This window comes from Protopterus annectens, chromosome 3.part0 (genome assembly GCF_019279795.1).
Source record: "Protopterus annectens isolate FY-2018-M chromosome 3.part0, PAN1.0, whole genome shotgun sequence".
Lineage (NCBI taxonomy): Eukaryota > Metazoa > Chordata > Ceratodontiformes > Protopteridae > Protopterus > Protopterus annectens.
Genome location: NC_056731.1, coordinates 528,199,721 through 528,225,699, shown reverse-complemented (window position 1 = coordinate 528,225,699; position 25,979 = coordinate 528,199,721). Strand labels below are relative to the sequence as shown.

At 40.9% G+C, this 25,979-nt stretch overlaps 1 protein-coding gene across 5 annotated transcripts in view; it reads left to right on the top strand.

Annotated features, from left to right (window-relative positions):
- The window catches only part of TEX10 (testis expressed 10), a 2,069,943-nt gene that overhangs the window by 1,358,298 nt on the left and 685,666 nt on the right, over positions 1-25,979 (top strand). For all 5 annotated transcript variants that reach the window (XM_044064942.1, XM_044064941.1, XM_044064938.1 and 2 more), the window contains exon 10: positions 2,117-2,205. In XM_044064942.1, the coding sequence (XP_043920877.1) occupies positions 2,117-2,205 (89 nt within the window). The remainder of the gene's footprint in view (positions 1-2,116; positions 2,206-25,979) is intronic.

Sequence of the window (25,979 nt, the reverse complement as noted above, 5' to 3'; positions counted from 1 at the left end):
CTTTTTTATATCAAAAATAACTTCAGCAATGTCAGAGTACCTACTTAGTATGAACGAAAGTCCTTTTTGCAAGATACTCATTTCTTCTGATGAAAGAGTACTGAGAGACAAGTTTAAAACTATGCCTTCTTGTGAAAAAAGGCTTTCTTGAAGCTGCCCGGGCCCGCAGTCTGTCCCTCATGTTTCCTCTTCTGGCGACGACTTCTTCTGCCCCTGGTTTTGAAGTCCATCTCTCTTACAGGTAGAGGAAAACAAAGTTTCTGTTGGACTAAAGGGCGAATGCTGGAAGCACTACATTCTTCATTTACTATTGCTTCCGCTGCTGCTACTGAACGATGCACCTGTGCTGAAACCAGAATTTTTTTTTTTCTGGTCCCAGCTCCATTTGAATCCTTCATTGTTCTCCTTCGAACCAATATTCGATACCTCAATGGATGTGGAATCCACATTCTCCTTCAACTGTGTTCTGTTGTGACAGTCTCTCATTAACTGAGGGTACTTGTCTTTCTGTGGTTAATTCAGTATGTACAGGCATACTAGCTGCAGCAGTGTCAGTACCAGTAAACCTAGGCCAAGAGAACATGTTGCCATGTAAAAAATCGTTGCACTCTCTCTCAACCTTTTTCATTTTTATCTTACTTAATTTACATTCATAAGCAGAGACAGAATCTAGTGTCTCAACAAAGTAGTTGTCTAAAATAGCAGTCCCAAAAGATTTAAGTAAATCATCATATTTAACTTTGATAGAAGCAGTGAGGGACTTTATTTCTTTTTCAGCTGCTGCAACTAACAAATTCATGTAACAAATGTTGGTGTTAAGATTGAATTTCTGCCATTCTGTCAGTAAATCAAGGTCACAGTTTATATGAGAAGGCATTTTCAATACACGGAGCCCTCTTGGAACTATGCCTTCTTTAATACAAAGTTCCATGTGGAATTTTTCATAGAGGTTCCTTTTCAGTGTAAAAAGTTCATTTTCAATAGTGTGCAACTTGTTCTTCAATAAGGCAATGTCAACACCACACACTTCATTATCTGTGTTGTCATAAGAACAGTTGAACAGTGGATTTTCAGTGCTTTCTATAACTTTAAGCAGTCTCTCAACATTAACAGAAGTACCTTTGGTGAGAAGTTCATTTCCTTGTTCAAGCCCAATAAAAAATTCTATTTCATCAGCCATAATCCAGGCAAAGGTGGTAACAAGAATTAATGAAAATCAGAAAAAATAGCTACCACCAAATGCAAGTCTCCAGGCCCAAAAAACAAATGTAGTGCAGATGTAAACAAACCAAAAAAGGACCAGGAGCAGGCTGCAGATTCCAGTTTCAAAGTAGTTTATTCCAGAACAGACGACATCCAAACACACTTTTGGTTTGATAACAAAAATAGTATCTGCTCTGTTTATTATGACATAAAATCCGGTTTAAGACCTAAAATCTAGTTAATATAGCTGCCATAAATTTTTTTTGAGCCAAGCAGTTTTCTATTTATATTTTTGTTAGTAAGATCGTTTTAGAAGTAAAAAATTTTTTGAACTGTAAGGACCTAACTTCAGTTCATTAGAAGTCTCAGGATGCAACCATTAAAAATTCCATAGCTCCATTGGAGAGCATGAGTTGCACTGAAAGTGTAACTTGGGGTAACAGATTAAGAACTGTAAAGGAAAAGGCTGTAAACATTTGTAAACTAAATTTTGTGGGCACTACTTTACACTGAAGATGAGAATCTTTTTTTCATTACTGAACATAATTTGTCCTCTTTCAAGTCAACTAAATTTTGTCTTTATAACTGTTTAATGCATTTCTCTTGAAGGGAATAAAAAAGTGTGGTTTCATGCTAAGTTATGGAAGAATGATAAATGAAGTTCTGCTTTTTGGTCCATAGTGTTTCCTACTGAAATGTTGGGAATCTGAACTGTAGCTTAACTGCACACCATATATAAAGTATGTAATTTGTAGAAGATAGCAGTTGGCTTATTTGTTGTTTTTTTAGGAAGCACTAATGGTATGTATTCCAAAGAAGAAATGTATTTATTTTTTTTTTGTTTTTCTGAAGTTGTATAGAATTTAATGTCCTGTTTCTAAAATACATTTCTGTTACTTTTTTTTCTTGTTAGGTCATCCTTTTCAGGCTGGCCATGCGCAGTAAATGACAACACCCTTACTGACGCAGACTACTTCAGTTTCCTGTTTTCAACTTTATCAGGTAATTGGCCCCTTTAAATGTTTCAACTTTTTAAAATATGGTTTATTGTTGTTCAGAGTGTTCTAGTAATATACCATGTGTGTATTTTCTTCTTGGTGACCTCTGGTACAAGTTCAAATGGAGAGATGCAGTAGTGACATAAAAGTACACAAACTTAGTAGGAGACTCTGGTCTGGCTTGTACATAGTCATGTCATTAGGCACAATACAGCTGCCTTTGTTTTATGTTTGTATGTATATATGTCTAAGGAAGTGTTAGAGTCCAAAGAGTGTCATTTATATCTCCTTGGCATAGAGGAACCAAAGACCCTTGCAGTTCTCCCTGATGTTCATCGTGCATACAGCTGCAGTCATAACAGATGGGTTCTCCTGCCGTCAGGCGGGTCCTCGGTCGGCCGAATTCCAAAGTCTAGGTCCGACGTCGGTTGTCGTCGCTTCTTCCCTGACGTCAGTGCGACAGGGGTATAAAGGAACCAGCCGACGCCATTTTCTTCAGTCTTTCTTGCCGCGCGGTACCCGAAGCAGAAGCAGTTCGCAAGTGCCGGTCGGCCAGCTCCTGATATTACGAAATTTGGAAACCGAAGTCTTCTTAAAAGCTAAGTACCCCGTTGGGGAAACTTTTCTTGCCTCAGACTGATGTCAGACAAAGTTAATAATTGTATTTCTTGTGGGAAGCAAATACCGCATAAGGATTTCCATTCCCTCTGTATACTTTGTTTAGGCCCAGACCACGATGTCTCGGTCTGTCGCTTTTGTGCTACATTCAACAAACGCACTGTTAAGCGTCGGGCGGAGTTCGCCCAGCATTATTTTGGAAAAGCATTTAACTATACTATGTCGTCGGATACTCCGACTCCGATTTTGTCTAAAAAACGCAAAGACAAGGACCGCCACATGAGGTCCGCGGCCTCTACCGACACCACGCCAAAGCTGACTACACGTGATCCGGTTCTCAGTCAGGTGCCAACGCAGCCCCTGATTACCGACGACACTTCTTTGACGGTGTCTCCTGTACCCGAGGTCGCAGGATCCTCGGCCCACACCCCGACTACAGATACCGAAGCCACTCTTGGCGTTGAAACTCAGAATGTGGACAGGTCCACCTCCACTCAAGGTGTCTTCAGACCTTCCTCTTCTTTCTCCATCAAGGCTTTCACTAAGTCTAAAGCATCCTTGCACCCTAAGAGACCAGCTACACAGGGCCCATCTACAGGCCCCATGCCTAAGAAACAGATGCTTAAAATGGCTGAGGATTTAATTACTCTAATCAGAGGTTCCCAGCTCCCACCGGACAAAAGGCCCAGAGTGGAGGTAGATTCTCCCTCCTCTGACCAGGGCTCCATTATTTCAGAGCACTCTGATGATGAGGAACATTCTTACTCCCCTTTTGAAGACTCTGATGCGGAGGAGACCATCCCTTCTGTATCCCCCCTTGAGGATTACTCATTTGGGGAAACTTTGCATACCTTAAGGGAACACTTCCACTGGGAAGGCCAGGATTATTCAGATTCCAAGAAAAGGCTCAGGGAATTTCTCTTGTTACCTCAGCATAGGCCTCTGGCTATACCTCCTGTCTTGGACATACTAGATGATGTTTACTCGGAGGCCTGCCTTAACCCGGACTCTCTACCCCCAGCTCCAGTTAAGCCTGACAGGTACTACAGGGTTCCTGATTCACACCAATTTCTTTACAAAAGCCATGCTGCTGATCCAGAAACCATCTCACAGGGCCCTAAGGGAGTTAAGGCCTCCATTGCCAAAAACCCATTGCCCTCAGAGAGAGATTCCAGATCCTTAGAAAGGTGGGGAAAAAAGGTATATACCTCGGCTACCTTATCCATGAGGGCCTTAAACTGTCAGTTTCATATGCTAAAATACCAACAGTTTTTGTCATCACAATTGAAGAGTAAAATGTCACAACCTGAACAACCAGACTTGAAGGAGTTGCAGGATTTGATACATAGTGCAGAACAAGTGGGTAAGCATACCTTACAATGTGGTTTTGATGCTCTAGAGGCCTCATGTAGAGCTACTGTTACAGGATCAGTCATACGTAGGCATGCCTGGCTCAAGGAACAAGCCTTGCCTGATCATGTCAAAGCTAAATTACTAGATGCACCACTTCAAAAGGATGTACTATTTGGTGCTAATGCTGAGGAGGTATTAAGGAAAATGGAGGAAAAGGCTAAATCAATGCAAACTGTGAAATAATTTCTACAGGTTCAACCGCCACGTTTTAGTAGAAATTGGCCTTCCAAAAACTGGTCCTTTCCTGCCACAGACAGACCCCAAAGAGGCAGATACAGGTGCCCGAGGGGCAGAGGACAATCCCAAGGATCATATAGAGGCAGACAATGGCAAGCCCCTACACAAAGAGGTGGTGAGGACAACTCACAATCTTTCAGAAAGCAAACCCAATGACTTTCCCCTTTGCATGCCAGCCAGGTTTCAAAAGGCAGCACCCTTAGGAGGAAAGCTGGCACTATTTTCAAAAAACTGGCATGTTGTCACAAAGGACAAATGGATCCTGGACATTATAAACAGAGGCTACAAATTCCATTTTCACACCCTTCCAAAAATGAGAGGCATGCCAAACCTGCCACACAATCAAAGGGCAGAGGCACAAAAACAAATTGCAGATCTCATAAACATGAAAGCTATTCAAGAGGTACCTACGCACGAACAAGGTCAAGGTTTTTATTCCAGGCTATTTCTGGTGCCAAGGAAGGGAAAAGATTGGAGACCTATTTTGGATCTATCCATCCTAAACACATTTCTACTCGTCCCAAAATTCAAGATGCTCACTCTACAGCAACTTCTTCCCATGCTGGGCAAGGAGTCTTGGCTGGTAACATTGGACCTCAAGGAGGCATACCTGCATGTCCCAATCAGACAAAATTGCAGAAGGTACCTCAGATTTCTTGCAGGTTCAACCCATTATCAATTCTCTGCATTGCCCTTTGGCTTATCTACTGTGCCCAGAGTATTCACGAAATACCTGGCATCAGTAATTGCATACTGCAGACTTCAAGGGATACAAATATACCCCTATTTTGACGACTGCCTGATCCAAGCGGACAGCAAGCATATTCTTCTGAAACATCTGGCTTATGTAATAATGTTATTGAAATCTCTGGGATACACAGTCAACAAAAAGAAATCAAGGCTAATACCATCTCGGAAGATAATTTTCCTGGGTGCCAATTTGGACACAAACACCCAGATGGCCTACCTCACGCCAGAGAAGCAGGGGCAACTAATACAATATTTCAGAACACTAGCAAATTGCACCAGGCTGACTGCAAGGAAAATCCTGCAGGCTCTGGGATTCATGGCATCTTGCATCTTACTAATCCCATGTGCAAAGCTGCACATGAGGAAACTACAATGGTACCTGAAAAACATATGGTCTCAGCACAGCCACAATTTGGAAACAATAATACCACTAATTCCATGTCTGCAAAAAGAATTTCTGTGGTGGGCCCAAGCATGTCAATCAAACACAGGCCTTCCATTCAGCAAGCCTCAAGCAAATCAAGTCATCACAACAGACGCCTCGGACTACGCCTGGGGGGCGCACATGACAGATCGGTGCATTCAGGGCAAATGGTCCCAAAAAGAAAAGCACCTTCACATCAATCAAAAAGAAATGCTAGCAGTAATAAATGCTATTATAGCTTTCAAGGACCTTCTACAACCAGGTCAAGTATTGATAAGAACGGACAACACCACAGTTATGTGGTACATAAACAGGGAGGAACACATTCTTACCCCTATGCAGACTGGCCATGTCACTTTGGAACATGGCCATGGACTTACAAATGGAACTACAAGCACAGTACTTGCCAGGCAAGGAAAACACGCTGGCAGACAACCTAAGCAGGAATATGACAGATCCACACAAATGGAAATTGCATCCAAAAGTTTTTACAGAAATAATCCAAGAATGGGGAAGGCCAGACATAGATCTCTTTGCCTCCCACAAAAATCATCAATTGACAAAATTCTGCTCAAGGATCTTCCATCCAAAGGCCTGGAGAGTGGACGCTCTTTCTTTCAGTTGGACATCAATGACAGTTTATGCCTTCCCTCCTCTTCCTCTGCTGCCCAAAGTTCTATTAAAGACCAAAGCAGACAGACCAAAGATTATTCTCATTGCTCCGGACTGGCCAAGGCAACATTGGTACCCACTCCTGAGGAGCCTGACTCATTCCACTCCATGGACCCTGCCTCTAATGCCTCTTCTTCTGACTCAGCACAGTTACAAAACTCTTCACAGCCAGCTAAAAACACTCAATCTAGCCGCATGGAAGATTCCTTAGCATCTCAACAGGCCTTACTCTCCAAGGAGGTGCAGGATGTCATTTTGGAGGCCAGAAGGCCATCAACTAGAAAAGCGTACTTCGCAAAATGGAAATGTTTTTGTGTCTGGAATGAGAAAAAGGGGCAGGATCCTGGAAAATTGAATTTACCTCAAATACTACTATATTTGACTGAACTGCTAAGCAGTGGACTTTTTTCTCCTCCATCAAAATACATGCCTCAGCCATTTCGGCAGAATACAACACTGATCCACCTCTATTCTCTCACCCACTCTTAAGACAGTTCCTCAGAGGGGCTAAGAATTTAAGGCCTCCAAGGAAACAACCAATACCTGCTTGGGATTTTAATTTCATTCTGGAAAAATTGACCTTACCTCCTTTTGAGCCAGCTGCTTCATCAGATTTGCAATATTTGTTCTGGAAAACAGCTTTCCTTCTGGCTATCACCTCAGCTCGTAGAGTTTCAGAACTACAGGCTCTCATGCCTGTCCAGCCTTTTATCATCTTCCATCAGGACAGAGTTTCCTTACGAACCAAACCGCCCTTTATGCCTAAAGTGGTATCCAGGCTAGCTTTAAATCAGGCCATACATTTACCTACTTTTTATCCTAATCCTCAAAACAAAGGGGAGAGATTACTACATTCCTTGGACATCCACAGGCAACTGCGTTATTATTTGGACAGAACAAAGCCTTTCAGAAAATCAGAACAGCTCTTTGTGGCCTATGCGGTAGGAGCTCAAGGGAAGCCAATTTCCAAACAGACAATCTCAAAATGGATAGCCCACTGCATACGTTTTTGCTATTCCTTTCATGGCAAAGCTGTTCCTACAGGCATTAGAACTCATTCCACCAGGGCCACAGCCACCTCTGCAGCCTTCCTCAGAGGAGTTCCTACCAAGGATATTTTGGAAGCAGCCACTTGGAGTTCTGTGCATACTTTCTCCAAGCACTACAACCTACCATTATACTCCAAATCTAGAGCAGACTTTGCCACTGCAGTCTTGCAGGGTATTTTGGCTCCTCCTAGTTCCAACTAGTGCCTACCACCCCTTTCTTAGCTTTGGGATTCTACCCATCTGTTATGACTGCAGCTGTATGCACGATGAACATAGTACAGTTTTGTACCTACCATAAATGTAGATGTTCGAGTGCTAATACAGCTGCAGTCCAGGTTTCCCTCCCTCCTTCCCCTCTTGGGACAGGCCTATAGGCTAACACACCCTCATACAACCTGATTGGGGTTTTCATTTATTATGTATTTGCTTGCAACTACTCTATTTTGATTATATAGCACTGCATTATCACACTAATTTATTATTGCCTTCCTTCTGGGGGCACCTGACATCTGGGGCAAGAAAAACTGAAGAAAATGGCGTCGGCTGGTTCCTTTATACCCCCGTCGCACTGACGTCAGGGAAGAAGCGACGACAACCGACGCCGGACCTAGACTTTGGAATTCGGCCAACCGAGGACCCGCCTCACGGCAGGAGAACCCATCTGTTATGACTGCAGCTGTATTAGCACTCGAACATCTACATTTATGGTAGGTCTTTGAGGATACCGTTGAGTCAATGTCCCTGGTACCCAACTCCCAGCTATCTGATCTTAAAATAACATAACATGCATTTGCTGTTTGTGTAAGAAACCCATACCTGATAAGTAATCTAATTTTGCTATAAGAGTCACTATGCTCCCCAGTGAAGAGGAAAACAGAATGCAGGACCATTTTAAGAAAAAAGTTTAAATTCCTACTACTTTGGTGTTTAGGGCTATTAATTGTCCAGTGCATATAATTAATTATTAGGGTGAGATCCTCAAGTGAATTGAAGACCTAGTTTCATGGACTGCAGATGAGGCATTCAAAGAAAAGTAGTAACTAAAAACAAAAAATCCAACTCTTGTAAGGAAAAAGCGTTGACCACAGCAGGCGTGAAGACAGACTTCCTTTCAAAATATTTATTAGCGCAAAATAATCCACAGTGGTTAGGCACGTAAAAAGTTCTGCAAAGTACAATATAAGGTAAAAGTCTAAAAACAAATAGATGTAAAACGTTACAAACGTTTTTCGTCTGGATAGATATCCGGACTTCTTCAGACACAGCTAACCTTCAAAGCATTCAAAGAAAACATAAACAGATTGACCCAAACTGGCTTTAAAGTGGTTGGCATGCCCGATCACTAGAGTTATGATGTAGGGGATGCTTGTAGCAGTGCAGCATCAAATGGAGCTGTCTGCAGTCATCTGAGTAAGGTGTGTTTGGCTAAGACAGTTTTCTGTGCCAGAGTGGATGTAAAGGGGCAGCTGCTGGATACAGTTCTTGACAAAGACTTACTTTTTGACCCGCCTTCAGATTTTCGAAACAAAATGGAGGAGAAAGTCAAAAGTGTAGTCAGTTAATAACAGTTGTGTTTTTTCTAAGTAAAAAGGAGATGGTGAACTGTAAATGTGTTTAGTTTTTCTGTTGAAGTGTTTTCATTGAAGTGAAAAATCTTGAAAATGTGACATGGGTTCATAATGGAGATGGGAGATTAAACATTAGTGTATGCATACTAGCCAAACGTTAGAAACGCATTGAAAAGAATTGTCGTGTAATAGGTGAGAGTAATAGCTTCCTATCATAAAGGCTACTCTGTCCATATTATTATTATTGAATGTAAATGGCTCTGCAGGTGTAGAGAAAAGCATAGAGTACTGAATTGTATTAAGAAAAGTGGGGTGCAGATAGCAATGCTGCAGGTATCACATTTGCATAGAAAAGAGCATGTAAATTTGACTGAGGATTTCAGGATAGATATTCAGTGGGAAAAGGGGATTAACAATAATTACTGCTACAGGGACTCCAGTATTGATAGAAGAGGGGGAAAAGACAATAAAAGTAGATTTGTGGTAATAAGGAGCTGTTGGCAGGAGAGGAGGATTATGCTGGCATGTATTTATATTCCACCAAAAACTGCTAATATCTTGCTTAAGAAAGTTTTTGGAGAAATAAGCAGGTTTTAGCAGATAATTTTATTTACGGGTAGCTACTGGAACTTGATTCCAGTAGTAAGGATGTATCTCTGGGGTCTAGAAGGGAAGATTTAACATTTCTTAAGAGAAAGATGAAAATATTTGGTATGGAAGATGCAAATTCACTAGTATGAATTCAGAATTTTCATATATTCCCTGAAGTACAGTAACTGGGCTAGACTGGTTAGAAAATTATATTTTATATATATGGGGAGTGGCATAATGGTTAAGGTGTTTACCTTAAAGACAAAAGGGTGCAGGGTTTGATTCTCCAGTAAAATAATTGCCTAGGCTTAAAATGGCCCGCAAAGGCAGTTAGCCTGATACTAACCTATGAACCTGTATGAGCATGTGCATTTCATTGAAAGCTTTAATACGTATCCGATAACTATTTCAGAACATGCATTGATAAAAACCAAGAGAAAGATGCTGTGTAATGAAGTAAAAATGAGACAATTAGCCCTTTTCTACTTATGTCTAAAGGAGAAGAATTTAAGGGGTGGTCATTCTTCACGAGTTGTTGGGGAAGACAGAAAGTTCATCTGAATGGATAGCTAGTATGTGTGGTAAAATTAAAATGGAGTTTAAACAAATCATATAAATACAATAGAAAAATATAGGAAAGCAGTAATGGGAATTATTTAGAGGGACTGGCAAAAGGTTAAAGAACTGCAGAATAAGGGAAGTTTCACCAAACAAGAAGAGGAGCAACTGCAGAGGGGTAAAGGGAAAAGGGAGTATTTGGATGCACAGCTCTCTCAACCTCTTAGCCCAAGAAATCTGAACAAAGCCAATGGTAATACTCAAAAATGGGGACAAATTTGAAATATTGCTGTTATAAATCTAGAAAGTTGGTAGAATAAAAGGTTTTGGATTGACATGCATTTTCTGAAGTACATGCAGTCTGAAACTCTTCATTATTTAGTGACTTCCATTCTCAATGAGTTGCCAGAAAACCACAAATTTTATGAGGAATAGACCAAAAATGTCAGGTAAAAGTCTGGACATTTGAGAGGCATGTTTGGGTAGTATGTATGAGTTTTGTTTTTTGATGACCATTCACAGCACAAAAACGTTTAGCACAATGATTTTGACACCAGAAAGAAGAAATGGCTGCTGACAAACTTAGTGGAGCCTATACCAAGAAAAATAACCATCAGTACTATAGCAGTGTTAGAGATATTACTGAATTTTTTTGAAAATGTGTAAAGCCGAGGAATGTGGAAACAAGTAGAAGACTTAATTATCTCAAAGTTAAAGGATACTGAGGCTTAAAAATTAGTAGTTTAGAAGAGATGTGATAAAATCAGTGATGTATAATCAATCAACAGAGAAGACTCTAGGAACCGCTGGTCTTCCTGTGGAAGGTTTGACGTTTGAGAGGGAAAGTGATAAAAGATTTAGTAGGACTTGTTTAACACTATTTTAAAAGGAGTGGATGCACCAGTATTTTGGAAGAAAGCCATGGTAGATGTATTATTCAGAGAGGGTAAAAACCCTTCAGACCCAGCTTTACATAGATCCATTTCAATTTTAAACCATGATTGTAAATTGTTTGTCTGTACTAGCTAAGAGAATAGCAAAGGTATTGCCAAAATTTGATAGATATGGATCATTGTGGTTTTATGGGGATGCAGACAGTTTGCAACATTAATATAACAGTGATGAAGAGGGAAATAGAATTGTTGGTGTTTAAAGCGTTTCATAAGTAGAGCAATTGAAGTATTTGCCTTCCCTGATAGAATGATAGGGTTAATTAAGAAGGATATATGGAGGTTTTTGGCAAGAATTAAGGTGGGACAGTTCCCCTCTGATAAGATGTCTAAACATAGGAACCAGGTAGGAGTGTCCTCATTCTCCTTTAATATTTAGTGCCACTGGCAAGGAAAATAAGGGACTCGAAATTCAAGGATGTAAGTGGTGTGATAAAGAAAAGTTAGCTTTATTTGCAGATGATATTTTCTTCTTGATAATAGTAAAGGACATTTTGTTGGGGCTGAGAATTGAGACAGTTTCAAGTCTTTTGGGGATATGGAATTAAAGATAAAACAGAGGCCATAGAGGTAAACTGTACCCACATGGAAATTGGTTCAGCAATGCCAATATGTACTGGGACATAAGATGAAGTAAGTGGATTGAAAAGGATTCAGTTGTGGCAGATAAAGATACTGTTAAGAGGCTAAAAAAAATACAAAAACTGAGAAACTGGAAGATTTTGATTATGGATATGGTTAGTAAGATACAATCAGTGAAAGTGTTAACCCATTTAGTTTTATATAATTGTCAGGCATATTTTTATCTATCAGAGTGGTATAGAATATAGCAATAACCCACGCCTGGGTGTGGGTAATGCTGGATTTACCCACGGTTGGTGTGGTTTGGTCACGAAGGTGAAGCCCGAGTGGCCAAACAAAGCCAACCGTGGGTAAATCCAGCATTACCCACACCCAGAAGTGTTATTGTATATATAATGACATTATTTAAGAAAAAAATAATTACTTTTCTTAAATAATGACATTGTATAATGCCTCCTTGCTGCCCTTCCGCAGCTGTCTGGTATTCTGTGGCAGTTCTGATGTACTGCGCATGTGCATGCCTACGCAGTACATCAGAGCTGTGGGCAAAAGCAATGGAGAAAGCAAGATCTCCGTTGCTTTTTAAAAACTGTTTCGCTATGTTAAATGGGTTTAACATAGCGAGACAGCTTTAAAAAAGCAACAGAGAATATCCGTTGCTTTTTTAAAGCTGTCTCGCTATGTTAAACTCATTTAACATAGTGAGACAGTTTTGAAAAAAGCAACAGAGAAAGCAAGATCTCCATTGCTTTTTAAAAACTGTTTCGCTATTTTAAATGAGTTTAACATAGCGAGACAGCTTTAAAAAAAGCAACGGAGAATCTCCATTGCTTTTTTAAAGCTGTCTCGCTATGTTAAACTCGTTTAACATAGTGGGACAGTGTGAAGCAATGGAGATCTTGTATTCTCCGTTGCTGTAAAAAAAAAAAAAAAAAAAAAGAGTTATAATAATGGAAAAAGTCCAGGCGACCGGACCTTTTTCCATTACTATAACTCTGATTTACAATGTGCACGCTGACCAATCAGCGTGCGCGTTTTTGAATATTTAATGAGGGGTCGTTGTATAATAATAGACCTGAAGGAATTTGCTTGGGAGGGGAAATGAGTGAGAGTAAAGTGGGATAAGTTGATTCACCTGTCAAACAAGGTGGTTTAGGATTACCTGATTTCAATGGATACCTTGGAGCTGTGCAGTTGAAGTTCAGATGCATCAAACAAGCAAAAGGTTATAAATCCAAGTGAGAAGGGATGGTGAAATATTAGGGTAGTTCAGGAAATAAGGAGTGAGTAGGATTTTGGATGCAGATTCTGTGGGAATATCAACCAAACAGAATATTATATTCATAAAGTAGCAGAATGTATTCTAACAACTAGGCCAACACAGGAATGGAGAAAGGAAATTTTGCTAATAGGGACAAATGCAATTAGGGGAATAGAAAATAAGCAAGAGGGGAATGGAATTTAATGGAGAAAATTGGTAATGGAACCCCAAGGTATTGGGTGCAAATAATTGGAGAAGGAAAGGTAATAGAGTGGGATGAGTCCAAGCAGAAGTTTGGGATTGCAGGTTTAGAGACTGCCTTCCCTGCCAGGGATTGATATCCGAGTATAGGCAAAGAGAAAGGGATAAGGGGAGTTCTAAGTGAAAGACCTGCTCTGGTAGAGTTTTTAGTCAAATTTAGAAAAGAAGCCATTTAAAAGAGGATAAATAGTAGGGCATATAAAATATTGCACGATAACTATAAGAATCAATCGGAGGATGTTAGAAAAGTTTGAAAAGAAAGTCAGCAAAGGTAGTTTACAAAGGAACAGTAGGAAGGGATCTGTATGGCTCCTAAGTATACAGCAAAGTTCAGGAGGTTTAGGATTTTTGCTTGGAAGTGTTTGCATAGGTATTTTTACCCCAAGACGGCTTCAGAGAATCTTCCCCAAAGTATCTAGCAAATGCTGGAGGTATGCTGTTAAAGCAAGGGTGAACTGGCAAAATGTTTTTGTGAGTTGACCGATTTGGTAGATTTTAGTAATTACCTTCAGAGTATTTTGTTAGAAATGTTGGTGAACAAATGGATATAACTACGGAAAAGAACTGGATGGTGGGATTTTTAGAGCAGGAGAAGGAGCAAATTTCATAGAAATAGAATTTATAGAAACAGTGCATGCAGGATAATGTTCAAGAGGAGAAATTAAATTGTAGGCAAGTCAGAAATAGAGCAAATTATGTCATGTTGAAATGGAAATTACTTTTTACAAAGAAAAAATGAGAATGTATAATGCATAATGAAAAATGATGTAGTTTATCTTTTTTATTAATGTGTGTATGCAGCCATGTCTTAAGTGGCAATTTAATAAAAGTGTTCAAACAATGCAGCTGCAATGAAGTTTTTTTTATCATGGAACATAATAGGAAATCATGATGACTGTCTCTATAATAATAATCAAACCTTGGTTCTCTTATCTGCATAAGTTAAACTTTTACATGTAGTTTAAGGACAGTAACAGAAGAAGGGTCTTACAGTAGCAGTACTTGTGATAGTTGGGAGAATAATTCAGAAAGCACATGAAAAGTCATGAGGAGAATGTGTCCTTTGAATAATCCACAGGAGAATCTGAGAATCAGCCAAGATTCTAGAGGAAATTGAAGGTTCTCCTGCGTAAACTGAGAAATTGGCTAGACATTGTAAAATCAGTATGAAAAAAATGTTTCCTTGATCAAGAAAGGCTAAGAATCTGAGAGGAAGCCAGAATTTCAATTCTTCTGCTGGGAGAATACACTTTTGCTGTATATATGGACTTGTAGGTGTATGTGTACTTACATTGGATATAAAAAGTGTCCACACCCGTGTTAAAATGCCAGGTTCTTGTGATATAAAAAAAAATAAGGCAAGAGACCACAATAAATTATTTCAGAATTTTTCCCACCTTTAATGTGACCTATAACCTGTACAATTCAATTGAATAACAAATCTGTTAAGGGAAAAAATATATAAAAAATAAAAAACGTACAATAAGCTGGTTGCATAAGTGGGCACACCCTTAAACTAATACTTTGTTGAAGCACCTTTTGATTTAATTGCAGCATTCAGTCTTCTTGGGTAGGAGTCCGTCAGCATGGCACATCTTGACTTGGCAATATTTACCCACTCGTCCTTGCAGAAGTGCTGCATATCTTTTAGATTGCGAGGGCATCACTTGTGCACAGCCTCAGGTCACCCCACAGAATTTCTATTGGATTTTAGGTCTGGGCTCTGGCTGGGCCATTTCAAAACTTTAATTTTCTTCTGATGAAGCCATTCTTTTGTTGATTTGGATGTATGCTTGGAGTCATTGTGTTGAAAGGTGAAATCCCTCTTCATCTTCAGCTTTCTAGCAGATGCCTGTAGGTTTTGAACCAAAAGTGACTGGTATTTGGAACTATTCGTAATTCCCTCCACCTTGACTAAAGCCCCAGTTCCAGCTGAAGAAAAGCAAACCCAAAGCATGATACTGCCACCACCAGGGTTCACCGTAGGGATGATGTTCTTTTGGTGATGCAAAGTGTTGTTTTTGCACCAAACGTACCGTTTGGAATTGTGGCCAGAAAGTTCAACCTTGGTCTCCTCAGACCATAACACATTTTCCCACATGCTTTTGGGAGACTTGATATATTGTTTTGCAAATTTTAGCTGGGCTGGGATGTTTTTCTGTGTAAGAAAAGGCTTCCGTCTTGCAACTCTACCATCAGACATATGGGGTAGGGTTGCAAGATGGAAGCCTACCCAGGAGTCAAGACATATGGAGAATACGGGAGATTGTTGTCACATGTAGTACACAACTAGTACTTGCCAGAAATTCCTGCAGCTTTTTTAGTATTGCTGTAAGTGTCTTGGCAGCCTCCCTGACCTGTTGTCATTTTGTCTTTTCATCAATGTTGGAGGGACGTCCAGTTTTTTCCAATGTTACTGTTGCCCCATATTTTCTCCACTTTTTAATGACTGTTTTCACTGTGATGTTCTTCATCTCACATTGCTGCAGTCCTAACACTTGGGGTAGTCCGCTGTCCCAGTCGGCCCGAATACCAAAGTATAAGGCTGACGTCGGTCAAGGCGCATTATTCTGACGTCAGGACGTCAGGGTACAAATGCGCATGACCGACGTCATATCCTCAGTCTTTTTTGCCGCATGGTCCGATGCAGAAGCAGTATTGCGAGTGCAGGTTGGCATTCTGAAATTTTCTGAAGTCGGAGTTTCAGACCGAATCAAAGTTGGCTAAGTACCCCGTTAGAATATTTTGGTTTTTCTTGCCTCAGTATTTAACCGGATGTCAGAAAAAGTGAATAACTGTATTTCTTGTGGGAAACAGATACCTCATAGGGATTACCATACCTTGTGTATACCTTGCTTAGGGCCTGAGCACGACGTTGTTGGATGTTGCTCTTGTGCTAGATTTAACAAACGCACTATAAAGAGAAGATTAGACTGTGCCAGGTTAGTTTTTGGGAAGTGTTGTAAATTATAAAATGCCGTCGGATGCTCCGACGCCCGCTTCATCAAAAAAGCGCAAGGACAAAGCAGCAAAGTTTAGGTTGGAAGAACCGCCTGTCCCGGACGTCGGTTCTTTAGAGGGCTCGGTGGAGCCAGAGGTTCTGCCAGAAGTTTCTTTGGAGTCTCAGGGAGAGACTTTACTGTTACAAGATGTGTCCTCTCAGGAGGTAGGCCAGGCAGAAGGGGCTTCTCAGGTTGCTGTTCTCCCTCCCTTCCTAAGGTGGTTAGGCCCTCCCTTCTGTCTCCAAGGCTTCTTCGAGAGGCAGGCCAGGTTTAACTTCAGTGGGTGTCTCTCCTAGTTCTTCAGGGTCTCTGCCTAAGAAACATATGCTTAAAATGGCAGAAGATTTGATTACTATGATTAGAGGTTCTATGCCCCTCCTGATAAGAGGCCTAGGGTGGAACCTGAGCTTGAGAGTTTTGAGCAGTGTTCGAGGCTTCTGAGTCTTCGGCTGAAGACTTACAGGAGTATCCTCCTTATTCTGATTCTGATGTAGATGATTCTACTCCTTCGCTTCTCCTCCTGAGGATTTTTCTTTTCAGAGACTCTTCATTCCATGAGGGAGCATTTTAAATGGGAAGGTCAAGATTTCTCTGATTCCAGGAAAAGGCTTAGGGAATTTTTGTTTCTACCCCAGCATAGGCCTTTAGCTATACCTCCTGTTCTGGATGTGGTGGAAGATGTTTTGCAGAGGCTTCCTGAACCCTGATTCTTTGCCTCCTGCCCCAGTTAAACCGGATAGGTATTATAGGGTGCCTGAAGCTCATAAGTATCTTTTTAAGAGTCCTAGGGCAGACCCAGAAACTGTTTCTCAGGGGCCTAAAGGTGTTAAGGCTTCTGTTGTTAAAAATCCTGTTCCTCCTGATAAAGAGGCAAGGGCTTTGGATAGATGGGGAAAGAAGGTGTATACTTCTTCCACTTTAGCCATGAGGGCTTTGAATTGCCAGTTCCACATGTTAAAATACCAAAATTATCTCCTTTCACAATTGAAGTCTAAGGTGGATGCTCTGGCGGAAGGTATTGAGTGTAAAGAGTTGCAGGATTTAGTTCATGTTTCTGAACAGGTGGGTAAGCATTCTTTGCAATGTGGTTTTGATGCTGTACAGGCCTCTTCGAGGGTGGCTGCCACTGGTTCTGTTCTTCGCAGGCACGCCTGGCTGAGGGATCAGAATTTGGCTGAGCATGTTAAGACAAGGATTTTAGATGTCCGTTACAATCTGATGTGTTGTTTGGTTCGCCTGTGGAAGCAGTTTTAAAGAAAATGGAGGACAAGGCTAAGTCTATGCAGACTGTTAAAGATTTTTTGCAGGTTCAGCCTCCAAGTTTAGTAGAAATTGGCCTACTAAGGGGTGGACATATCCTTCTTATGATTCCCAGTCTAGGGGTAGGTCTAGACGTGGTAGGGGCAGAGCTCAAGGTTCTTTTAGGCCTAGAACAGGGAGTTCACCTGCTCAGTCTTCTGGTGAGGGCAGGGGTCAGTCCTTTCGTAAACAGACCCAATGACCTGCCTTTTCAGCTGCCAGAGCCTTCTCGCCTGGCAGCACCTTTGGGAGGAAGGCTGGCACTTTTCAAAGAAAATTGGAGTTTAATTACCCAAGACAGATGGGTATTGGATATCATTCACCACGGTTACAGGTTTTATTTCCATACCTTGCCTCCTTTCAAAGGCATGCCAGACATTCCTCCTCTACAAAGAAAAGAGGCTCACAAGCAAATTTCTCTGTTACTCCAAATAGGGGCGATTCAGCCGGTTCCTGTGCCAGAAAGGGGCCTAGGATTTTATTCTCGCCGGTTCCTAGTACCAAAAAAGGGGAACACGTGGAGACCAATTTTGGATTTATCTATCCTCAACACTTATCTGGACATTCCCAAGTTCAAAATGTTGACGTTACAACAGCTTTTACCTCTGCTGGGAAAAGATCACTGGATGGTAACTTTAGATCTCAAGGAGGCTTACCTTCATGTGCCTATCAGACTAAGTTGCAGGAAGTATCTGCGTTTTCGAGCTGGGAATTCCCATTATCAGTTCTCTGCATTGCCCTTTGGCTTATCTACTGCACCCAGAGTATTCACAAAAGTTCTGGCTCCAGTGATAGCTTACTTCAGGCTAAAAGGAATACAAATCTATCCTTACTTGGACGACTGCCTGATTCTGGCTCAAGAAAAGGAAGACCTTTTCAGCATTTGGAATATGTGATAGCAGTGCTAAGATGCCTGGGGTATTCTGTGAACGAAATAAAGTCCAGTCTAGTACCCTCTCAAGACATGTGCTTTCTGGGTGTGAGACTGAATACAGCAACCCAGATGGCCTTTTTAATCCCGGACAAACAAAAGAATCTTTCCCTTTACTTCCATCAACTATCTCTTCAGTCCGGGCTGACTGCAAGGACAGTCCTTCAAGCCTTAGGGTTCATTGCATCTTGTATTCTGGTGCTTCCCAATGCCAAACTGCATATGAAGAAGTTGCAATGGTATCTCAAAAATGTATGGACACAGCACTGCCAGGATTTGGACACTGTCATTCAAATAATACCTTGCATTCAAAAGGAATTTTTGTGGTGGGCTCAGGAATGTCACCTAAACAAGGGACTCTCTGTGACCCGGCCAGAGGCGAGTCAGATTCTAACGACAGATGCCTCAGACATAGCTTGGGGAGCTCATCTGAATGGAAAGTGGATACAAGACAAGTGGCCTGCCAGACTACAGCATCTACATATCAACATGAAGGAGATGTTAGCAGTCCAGTTTGCATTAATGGCTTTCAAGGAGTTACTTCTTCCAGGGCAGGTGTTGATTCTAACAGACAACACAACTGTCATGTGGTACATCAACAAACAAGGGGAACACATTCTTATCCTCTATGCAGGCAAGCAATGATTTTGTGGGAGACTGCGCTCAGCTTGCAACTAAATCTTCAGGCAAGGTTTCTGCCGGGAGCACAGAACTCCTTAGCAGATGTGTTAAGCAGGCAAATCATGGATCCCCACGAGTGGAAACTGGATCTTCATGTATTTCGAAATTGACAGTGTCATGGGGAACTCCAGACATAGATCTGTTCGCTTCTCCACTAAACCACCAGCTGCCAAAGTTTTGCACGAAAAGGTTTCATCACACAGCTTGGAAAGTGGATGCTCTTTCTTTCAGTTGGAAAAATCTTCATGTGTATGCCTTTCCACCTCTGCCTCTCCTCCCAAAGGTACTCCTAAAGGTCAGACAAGACAAGCCAAGGATGATTTTAATAGCTCCAGATTGGCCTCGGCAACACTGGTACCCATTACTGAGGAGTCTGGTAAGGAAGCCTCCATGGCCTTTACCTTTGATTCCGCACCTATTGTCTCAGAGGGACGGTCATCTACTCAATGTCAAGCTTCACTCTCTTCATCTAACAGCCTGGCATATTCTGTTTTGAACCACAGCAGGTCTCAACTTCCTCAACAAGTTTTGAATGTGATTATGGAAGCCAGAAGACCTAGTACAAGGAAAGTGTACGCAGAAAAATGGAAGAGAATTTTATTTTGGAGTGCAGCAAAGGATTTGGAGGTTTCTGAGCCTAATTTGAGTGTGGCTCTTCGATATCTTACTGAGTTATTGGACAAAGGTTTGTCTTTCTCTTCCATTAAGATTCATGCTGCAGCAATTTCAGCTCACTATGATTGTGACCCACCATTGTTTTCTCATCCTTTGTTCAAGCAATTTCTTAGAGGGGCAAAGAATATAAGACCCCCAATGAGAGCTCCTACTCCTGCTTGGGACCTCAATTTTGTGTTGGAGAAACTTACTCTACAACCTTTTGAGCCTGCGGCTACTGCTGAATTGAAATACTTGTCATGGAAGACTGCTTTTTTGTTGGCCATTACTTCTGCAAGAAGGGTTTCTGAATTGCAGGCCCTTATGGCGGTTGAGCCTTTTTGATTTTCCATAAGGATAGGGTATCATTACGCACTAATCCTTCCTTTATGCCTAAGGTGGTCTCTAGTGTGGCTTTAAACCAAACTATTCATTTGCCTACTTTTTATGCAGATCCCCAAAATAAGGGGAAAAGATTTTGCACACTTTAGATGTACACAGGCAGTTGCGTTATTATTTAAGCAGGACTAAGGATTTTAGGCAGTCTCAGCAGTTGTTTGTTTCTTTTGCTTTGAGTTCTCAGGGCAAACCTGTGTCAAAACAAACTATTTCTAAGTGGATTGGGTTTTGCATTGCATTTTGTTATTCCCATCATGGCAAGGAGATTCCAGCTGGGATTAGGCCTCATTCCACTAGGGCTACTGCCACTTCAACAGCATTTCTAAGGGGTGGCAACTAAGGATATTTTGGAGGCAGCTACTTGGAGTTCAGTGCATACTTTCTCTAAGCATTACCACCTTCCTCTCTACTCTAAATCTAGGGCTGGTTTTGCCACGGCTATTTTGCAGGGCATGTTGACAGCTCCTGCTTCTTTATGATTTGCTAGCCTCCCTTACCTCTGCTTTGGGATTCTACCCAAGTGTTAGGACTGCAGCAATGTGAGATGAAGAACATAGTACAGTTTTGTACCTACCATAAATGTAGATGTTCAAGATCCACATTGCTGCAGTCCAATTTACCTCCCTCCTTCCCTCTGTGTTTAGGGGTGGTTGTGTGGGTGGGGTTGTACTTTTGTAAATTTGTATATATTGTACATATATTTGGTACAGGAGTGTTTGGTGTTTTTTGGTTTTGGCCTTATCTTTTTAGGGTCTTCTGACATCTGGGGCAAGAAAAGACTGAGGATATGACGTCGGTCATGCGCATTTGTACCCTGACGTCCTGACGTCAGAATAATGCGCCTTGACCGACGTCAGCCTTATACTTTGGTATTCGGGCCGACTGGGACAGCGGACTACCCCAAGTGTTAGGACTGCAGCAATGTGGATCTTCGAACATCTACATTTATGGTAGGTACAAAACTGTACTTTCCTGGGAATGTCCAATGCTGTGGAAATTTTTTTGTACCCTTTTCCTGATTTTACTTTTCAGCAATGAGATCCCTTTAATGTTTTGTAAGCACTCTGCGAACCCTGGCTTTTGCTGTAGCAGGCAACTGAGTAAATGTCAGGAAAATCCTACTAGGACAGCTGAACTTTATTTGGGGTTAATCAGAGTCTGTTTGATGGCAGGTGTGTACCCAAGAAGACTGAATGCTCTAATTAAATCAAAGGGTGCTTCAACAAAGTATTAGTTTAAGGGTGTGCACACTTATGCCGCTAGCTTATTGTACGTTTTGTATTTTTTATAGTTTTTCCCCTAATGGATTTGTTTGTTTTTAATTGAATTGTACAGGTTATAGGTCACATTAAAAGTGGGAAAAGTTTTGAAATGATTTATTGCGGTCTCATTTTTTTATATCATGAAAACCTGGCATTTTAACAAGGGTGTGTACACTTTTTATATCCACTGTATGTACCATTTACTCATATAATATTTTAGCATGCATATATATTCTTGATGATTTGCATCCAGGTGTTAATTATGGCTCCCTCTCAGTAGTGTAAGACCTATAATTGTGAATCCCACATACATGAAATATAGTGTGATTTTTCAAGTACGCAGTGTGAGTTTTGAAACTCTGCGGTGCCATTACTGTGCATGTTCAGGGTGCTTAACATCTCTGGACTCAACCTTCCTGCTCCTCAATTGTGAGGGCTGTGGTAACAATACCCTGCTGCTTTTATGTACAAACTGTGAGTTTGCAGTACTATAAACTAAAAAGAATGCTCAGTAGTGCAACAGTTCTAGACTTGTGTATTTTCCACATTCATGGTTTCTTTTTTGTTGTTCTAAGGGTCACAGTTCCAGCCCTGGGAATTTCAACAATTACTCATTAAAGCCTATAGAGGCAAAGGAGGAAGGAGATTCTTCAGTATCTCACTGAGATCTTCTTGGGGGTCTTTTCTTATGCCTCTGTTAAGCACCTGTCAGCCATTGCTGCCCGTCTTCTTTTGTTTCTTCCCTTGTTCTGTCAGTTCTTGCCTGAACAGTTTATCAAAGATATATTGCACTTAGAACACATTTAAAGTCAGTGTCCCCACATGGGCCCTTAATTTTGTGGTTCTGACCCCCTTTGAACCAGGTTTCTTGTCCACATTTTTGTCCTGGAATATTATATTTTTGGTGGATATCACTTCACCTTGAATATCTGAACTGCAGGCTCTTGTATGTAAAGCGCCTTTTGCTGTCTTAGTTAAGGAGAAAGTTTTAGAACTAACTTTTTATTGCCAAAAGTAGTCTGAGTTAACACTCAAGCTTACTGTCCTGCTTCCTGTTCTAATCTTGTGATAAAAGGAAGAAGATTTTGCATTTTCTGGATATGCATAGGCTGTTCAGAGAGATTTTTTTAGATGTGTAGTGTTAGCTGAAGTACTGCTTTGCTTGAATCAAGAGGTCAGGCAAGCATATCAACTGTTTGGTCTCCTCCATACCTGGGATGGAAGGAGCCAACCTTCAAAACAAATCTTGTCCAAATAGCTGTTGGCTATATTGTGTTTTACAAGGTTCCCTACTGGAGACACTAGTGAGAGCACCCACTAGCAAGACAACAGGCACCATGGCCGCCGCTTCCAAAATGTATCAGTCCAAGGCATTTGCAGTGCCACCACCATGACTTCTGTGCACATTTTCTCATGCACTGCAAGATGGTTGTTTATTCTGTAAGTAGAACAGGGGCTGATATAGCAGTGTTGCAGGTTATGCTGTAGTAGTTGCCTTCCCATGAAGGTCTCCTTACTTTAGTACTGTCTCTTTAAATAAGTATTAATACTGGAGCAAAAAAAAATAAGCTGCAGCAGTGATCCATTTCAGGAACACAGAACAGTTGCTGGAGTAACTGAACATAGCAGTACATCTCTGAATTTGGTGATCACTGCATATGTGTAGGCTGCCTTCTTCTTGACCCTGCGGCTTTGCTTCTTATCCTTTTTGTGCTTTAGGACTTGTGAAGCTAATACAAATGGTTTTACTGTGTGTATACTTAAAAGGTGGATACTTGTATGATTTGGCAGGGCATTACAGTTAGAACTAAATATTTTTGAGTTGTTGACCCTTTTCACAGTTTTTTGGCTTTACATTAGTACACATGGCAAAAGGCATGACAATATTGATAGGCATATGTCTTTGAGGACTCTGCATAGGACCAAGGATGGAAAGGTGCCCTTAACTAAGGTACAATTATTAGCTGTTTTTTTCCCTAAAAAGAATTGAAGAAATGGCACAAGCTGCTCGTCCTCCTCACTGTGCACCAGACCAGTGCCTCAGGAATAGAAAGAGCTCAGCTCCATGAGGACATAAACAAAGCTGTGAAAAGTGAATCAGAAGGGCAAGTGTAACCTTCTGCTAGGTACCCTGAATAACACAAGGAAGCAATGATCCCAATACTTGACAATCTATTGTTGTGGTAAGCTGCTCACCCAGCTGTGCTGTATAAATGAAATGTTAAAAGTATTTGGCAAGTGCTTTAGATGCCTTTGAATTTCTCAAGTTGTTTTTAATAGAATTACATCTCCTTCCTTCATGTTTGTAATGGAATTACATCTCCTTCCTTCCTTCATTTCTATGTAACCGTAATGAAAGTGATATGCCAGTGTGTAAAGTATAAGTGGATAGCCAGAGCTACATGTTGTCATTTCAAGTAATTTAGCATAACAAATGGCCGCTACTAGTTCTCTTATCATGAAGGAAGAAATTTGAGTTACTGAGCATTGTGGATCTGACTTTGTTTTGAGTTAAGGCTATTGTGATCTTTTTTGGCTAACTGAGGTGTGGCAAAGATGTGATTTTTTTTCCCCCTAGTACCTGTAGTTTTTTTCTTTGAGTTTGCCCACTGTTTCACATGGAGTGGAAACATGGTGGGGGATTGTTAAAGAATTAAAATGCAGGAAGAGAGCTAATGATCCAGTTGAGTGAATGACCCTCAGTGTAGTAGTGGGAATGTGAAACTAGGCCTGATTCCACCTTTAAGAGTGTATTAGTAATTGTCAAGTAGTTGCAGGGCCTGTGTTTGTGGGAACACTAAACTAAACATGAGGGCTTCTGTAACATAGTTAAGTTTGTTGCCATTGCCCCTTCCTTCCAATGAGGTGGGCTGACGTGGTACTGTGTAACTGGTGACTGGTGAAGTTTTTTCATCCCTCTCTTTTCTAGGTAAGCCTGCTCCCCAGGTAACGGGATTAAGTAATTGTTTGTTACATTGGGTTGCTCACTCAATCAATTATAGTAAGCTTTCTTTCAGATGGAATGAACCCTTGGTCATCCTGAGCTTAACATCTGAACCCTAAGGTGTTGGTTGTGGAAATTCACTTTACTTTGGACTCCTTTGCATTTGTTGGTTGAAAACTGTTTTCCAGAATATTAGCACAGCATTGTGTGAATCCAGGTTGGGTGCTGCAGCATTGCAGGGATAAAAAATGAATGTAGGCATATGAGAAGAGGGGCATTTATGTGTAGCCACATCTGCTGTTGCTGCTAATGTGTGGTTGAGTGACTGGTTGTCATATAAACAGGAGGCTCGTTGAGAAGTATCATAGAACTTGTAAAATGATTACATGCTGTTCTCTAGGTACTCCCGTTTGCTTAATGGTGGAAAGTTTTGTGCAGCTTTGAACAGCTGTAAGAGATCTATTTGGGTTGCATCTTTTCAGTAGCTCTGGTTCAGGCACTTGATGTTTTGCTGAAATTATAGGTGGAAAAGGGAGATGGCCTCGAGTTTGACTCACTTTTCTATAAAACTGAGGGTTGGACTTAAGTGTGTGTTTTACCTCACAGACATGAGGTACAGAGTTTGTCTCACCTTTGAAAGGGAATTATTGGGTAGGTTAAAATGGCCCACAAGGGCAGCTAGCCTAGTACTTACCCATGAACCTAAGTGAATCTAGAAATTTTTACTCAGTGCTTTTTTAATGGATAGTTTTAAGGTTGGGTACTCTGTCGTGTAATGTTTTCTTTTGATTGTCTTTAGGTGCTGTGTCATACTCCACCATATTTTTGAAATGGGTTGTACAAAGTGAGTTGCTCGACGATGACAAAACCAGTTAGGGTAGATGCCTGAGGGTTATTGATGGAACCCTATTATTGAAGCAGCAAGAGTAATCATGTCTTTTTATTGATTATCTTTAAAAGGATGTCAGTGGGAGAGGGTGACTTGAAGCTCTAGCTTTAACACTGGGTCCAACAAAGTTTTACTCTTGGGTTTAGAGATTTTATTTGCAAAAACCTTTGTTTCCTTAGAGTGAAAAGCTAGAATAAAAAACTTGTTTGAAATTTCATGCAGATTTGCTTATCTTTTAGTAACATCATATATGGTATCAGGTTCAGCTGATAAATGTTTGGTTTCAGAGTGGCATAACATCAGTAGGCTGAGATGTAATATGTGGTAAGTTAACCCTCCTTGGACGCAAAAAAAAAAAAAAAAAAACTGACCATTGCCTATGCAAATTTGTCTGGTTGCTTTTTACATTGTTCTTTGACATGTTATCGTATTTGATACAAAGTTATTTTGTCATTGAGGGATTTGGATGGTGGCAACAACCGTTTCTTCATGAAATGTTAATTGGCTAGCCATTCCTGTGAAAAGAGAGAGCAAGGTCTTGTTTATCTACAGTAAAACAGTTCAGGCCACAAATGGTCTAACTACAAGAAATGCATTTGAGACTTGATGGCATTTTCTGCTAATATGCTGGAAGGAAAGAGTGGTAGTGCCCGTTTTCTTATGACTAGGTATTGCAATTCACATGTGGAGGTGGTTGAAGTTGAACACAGTACATATTCTACATGTGAAGGTCATCTTGAGGACAGTGGGATTATTAATTTTAGTACATGTGGTCAACCCAGA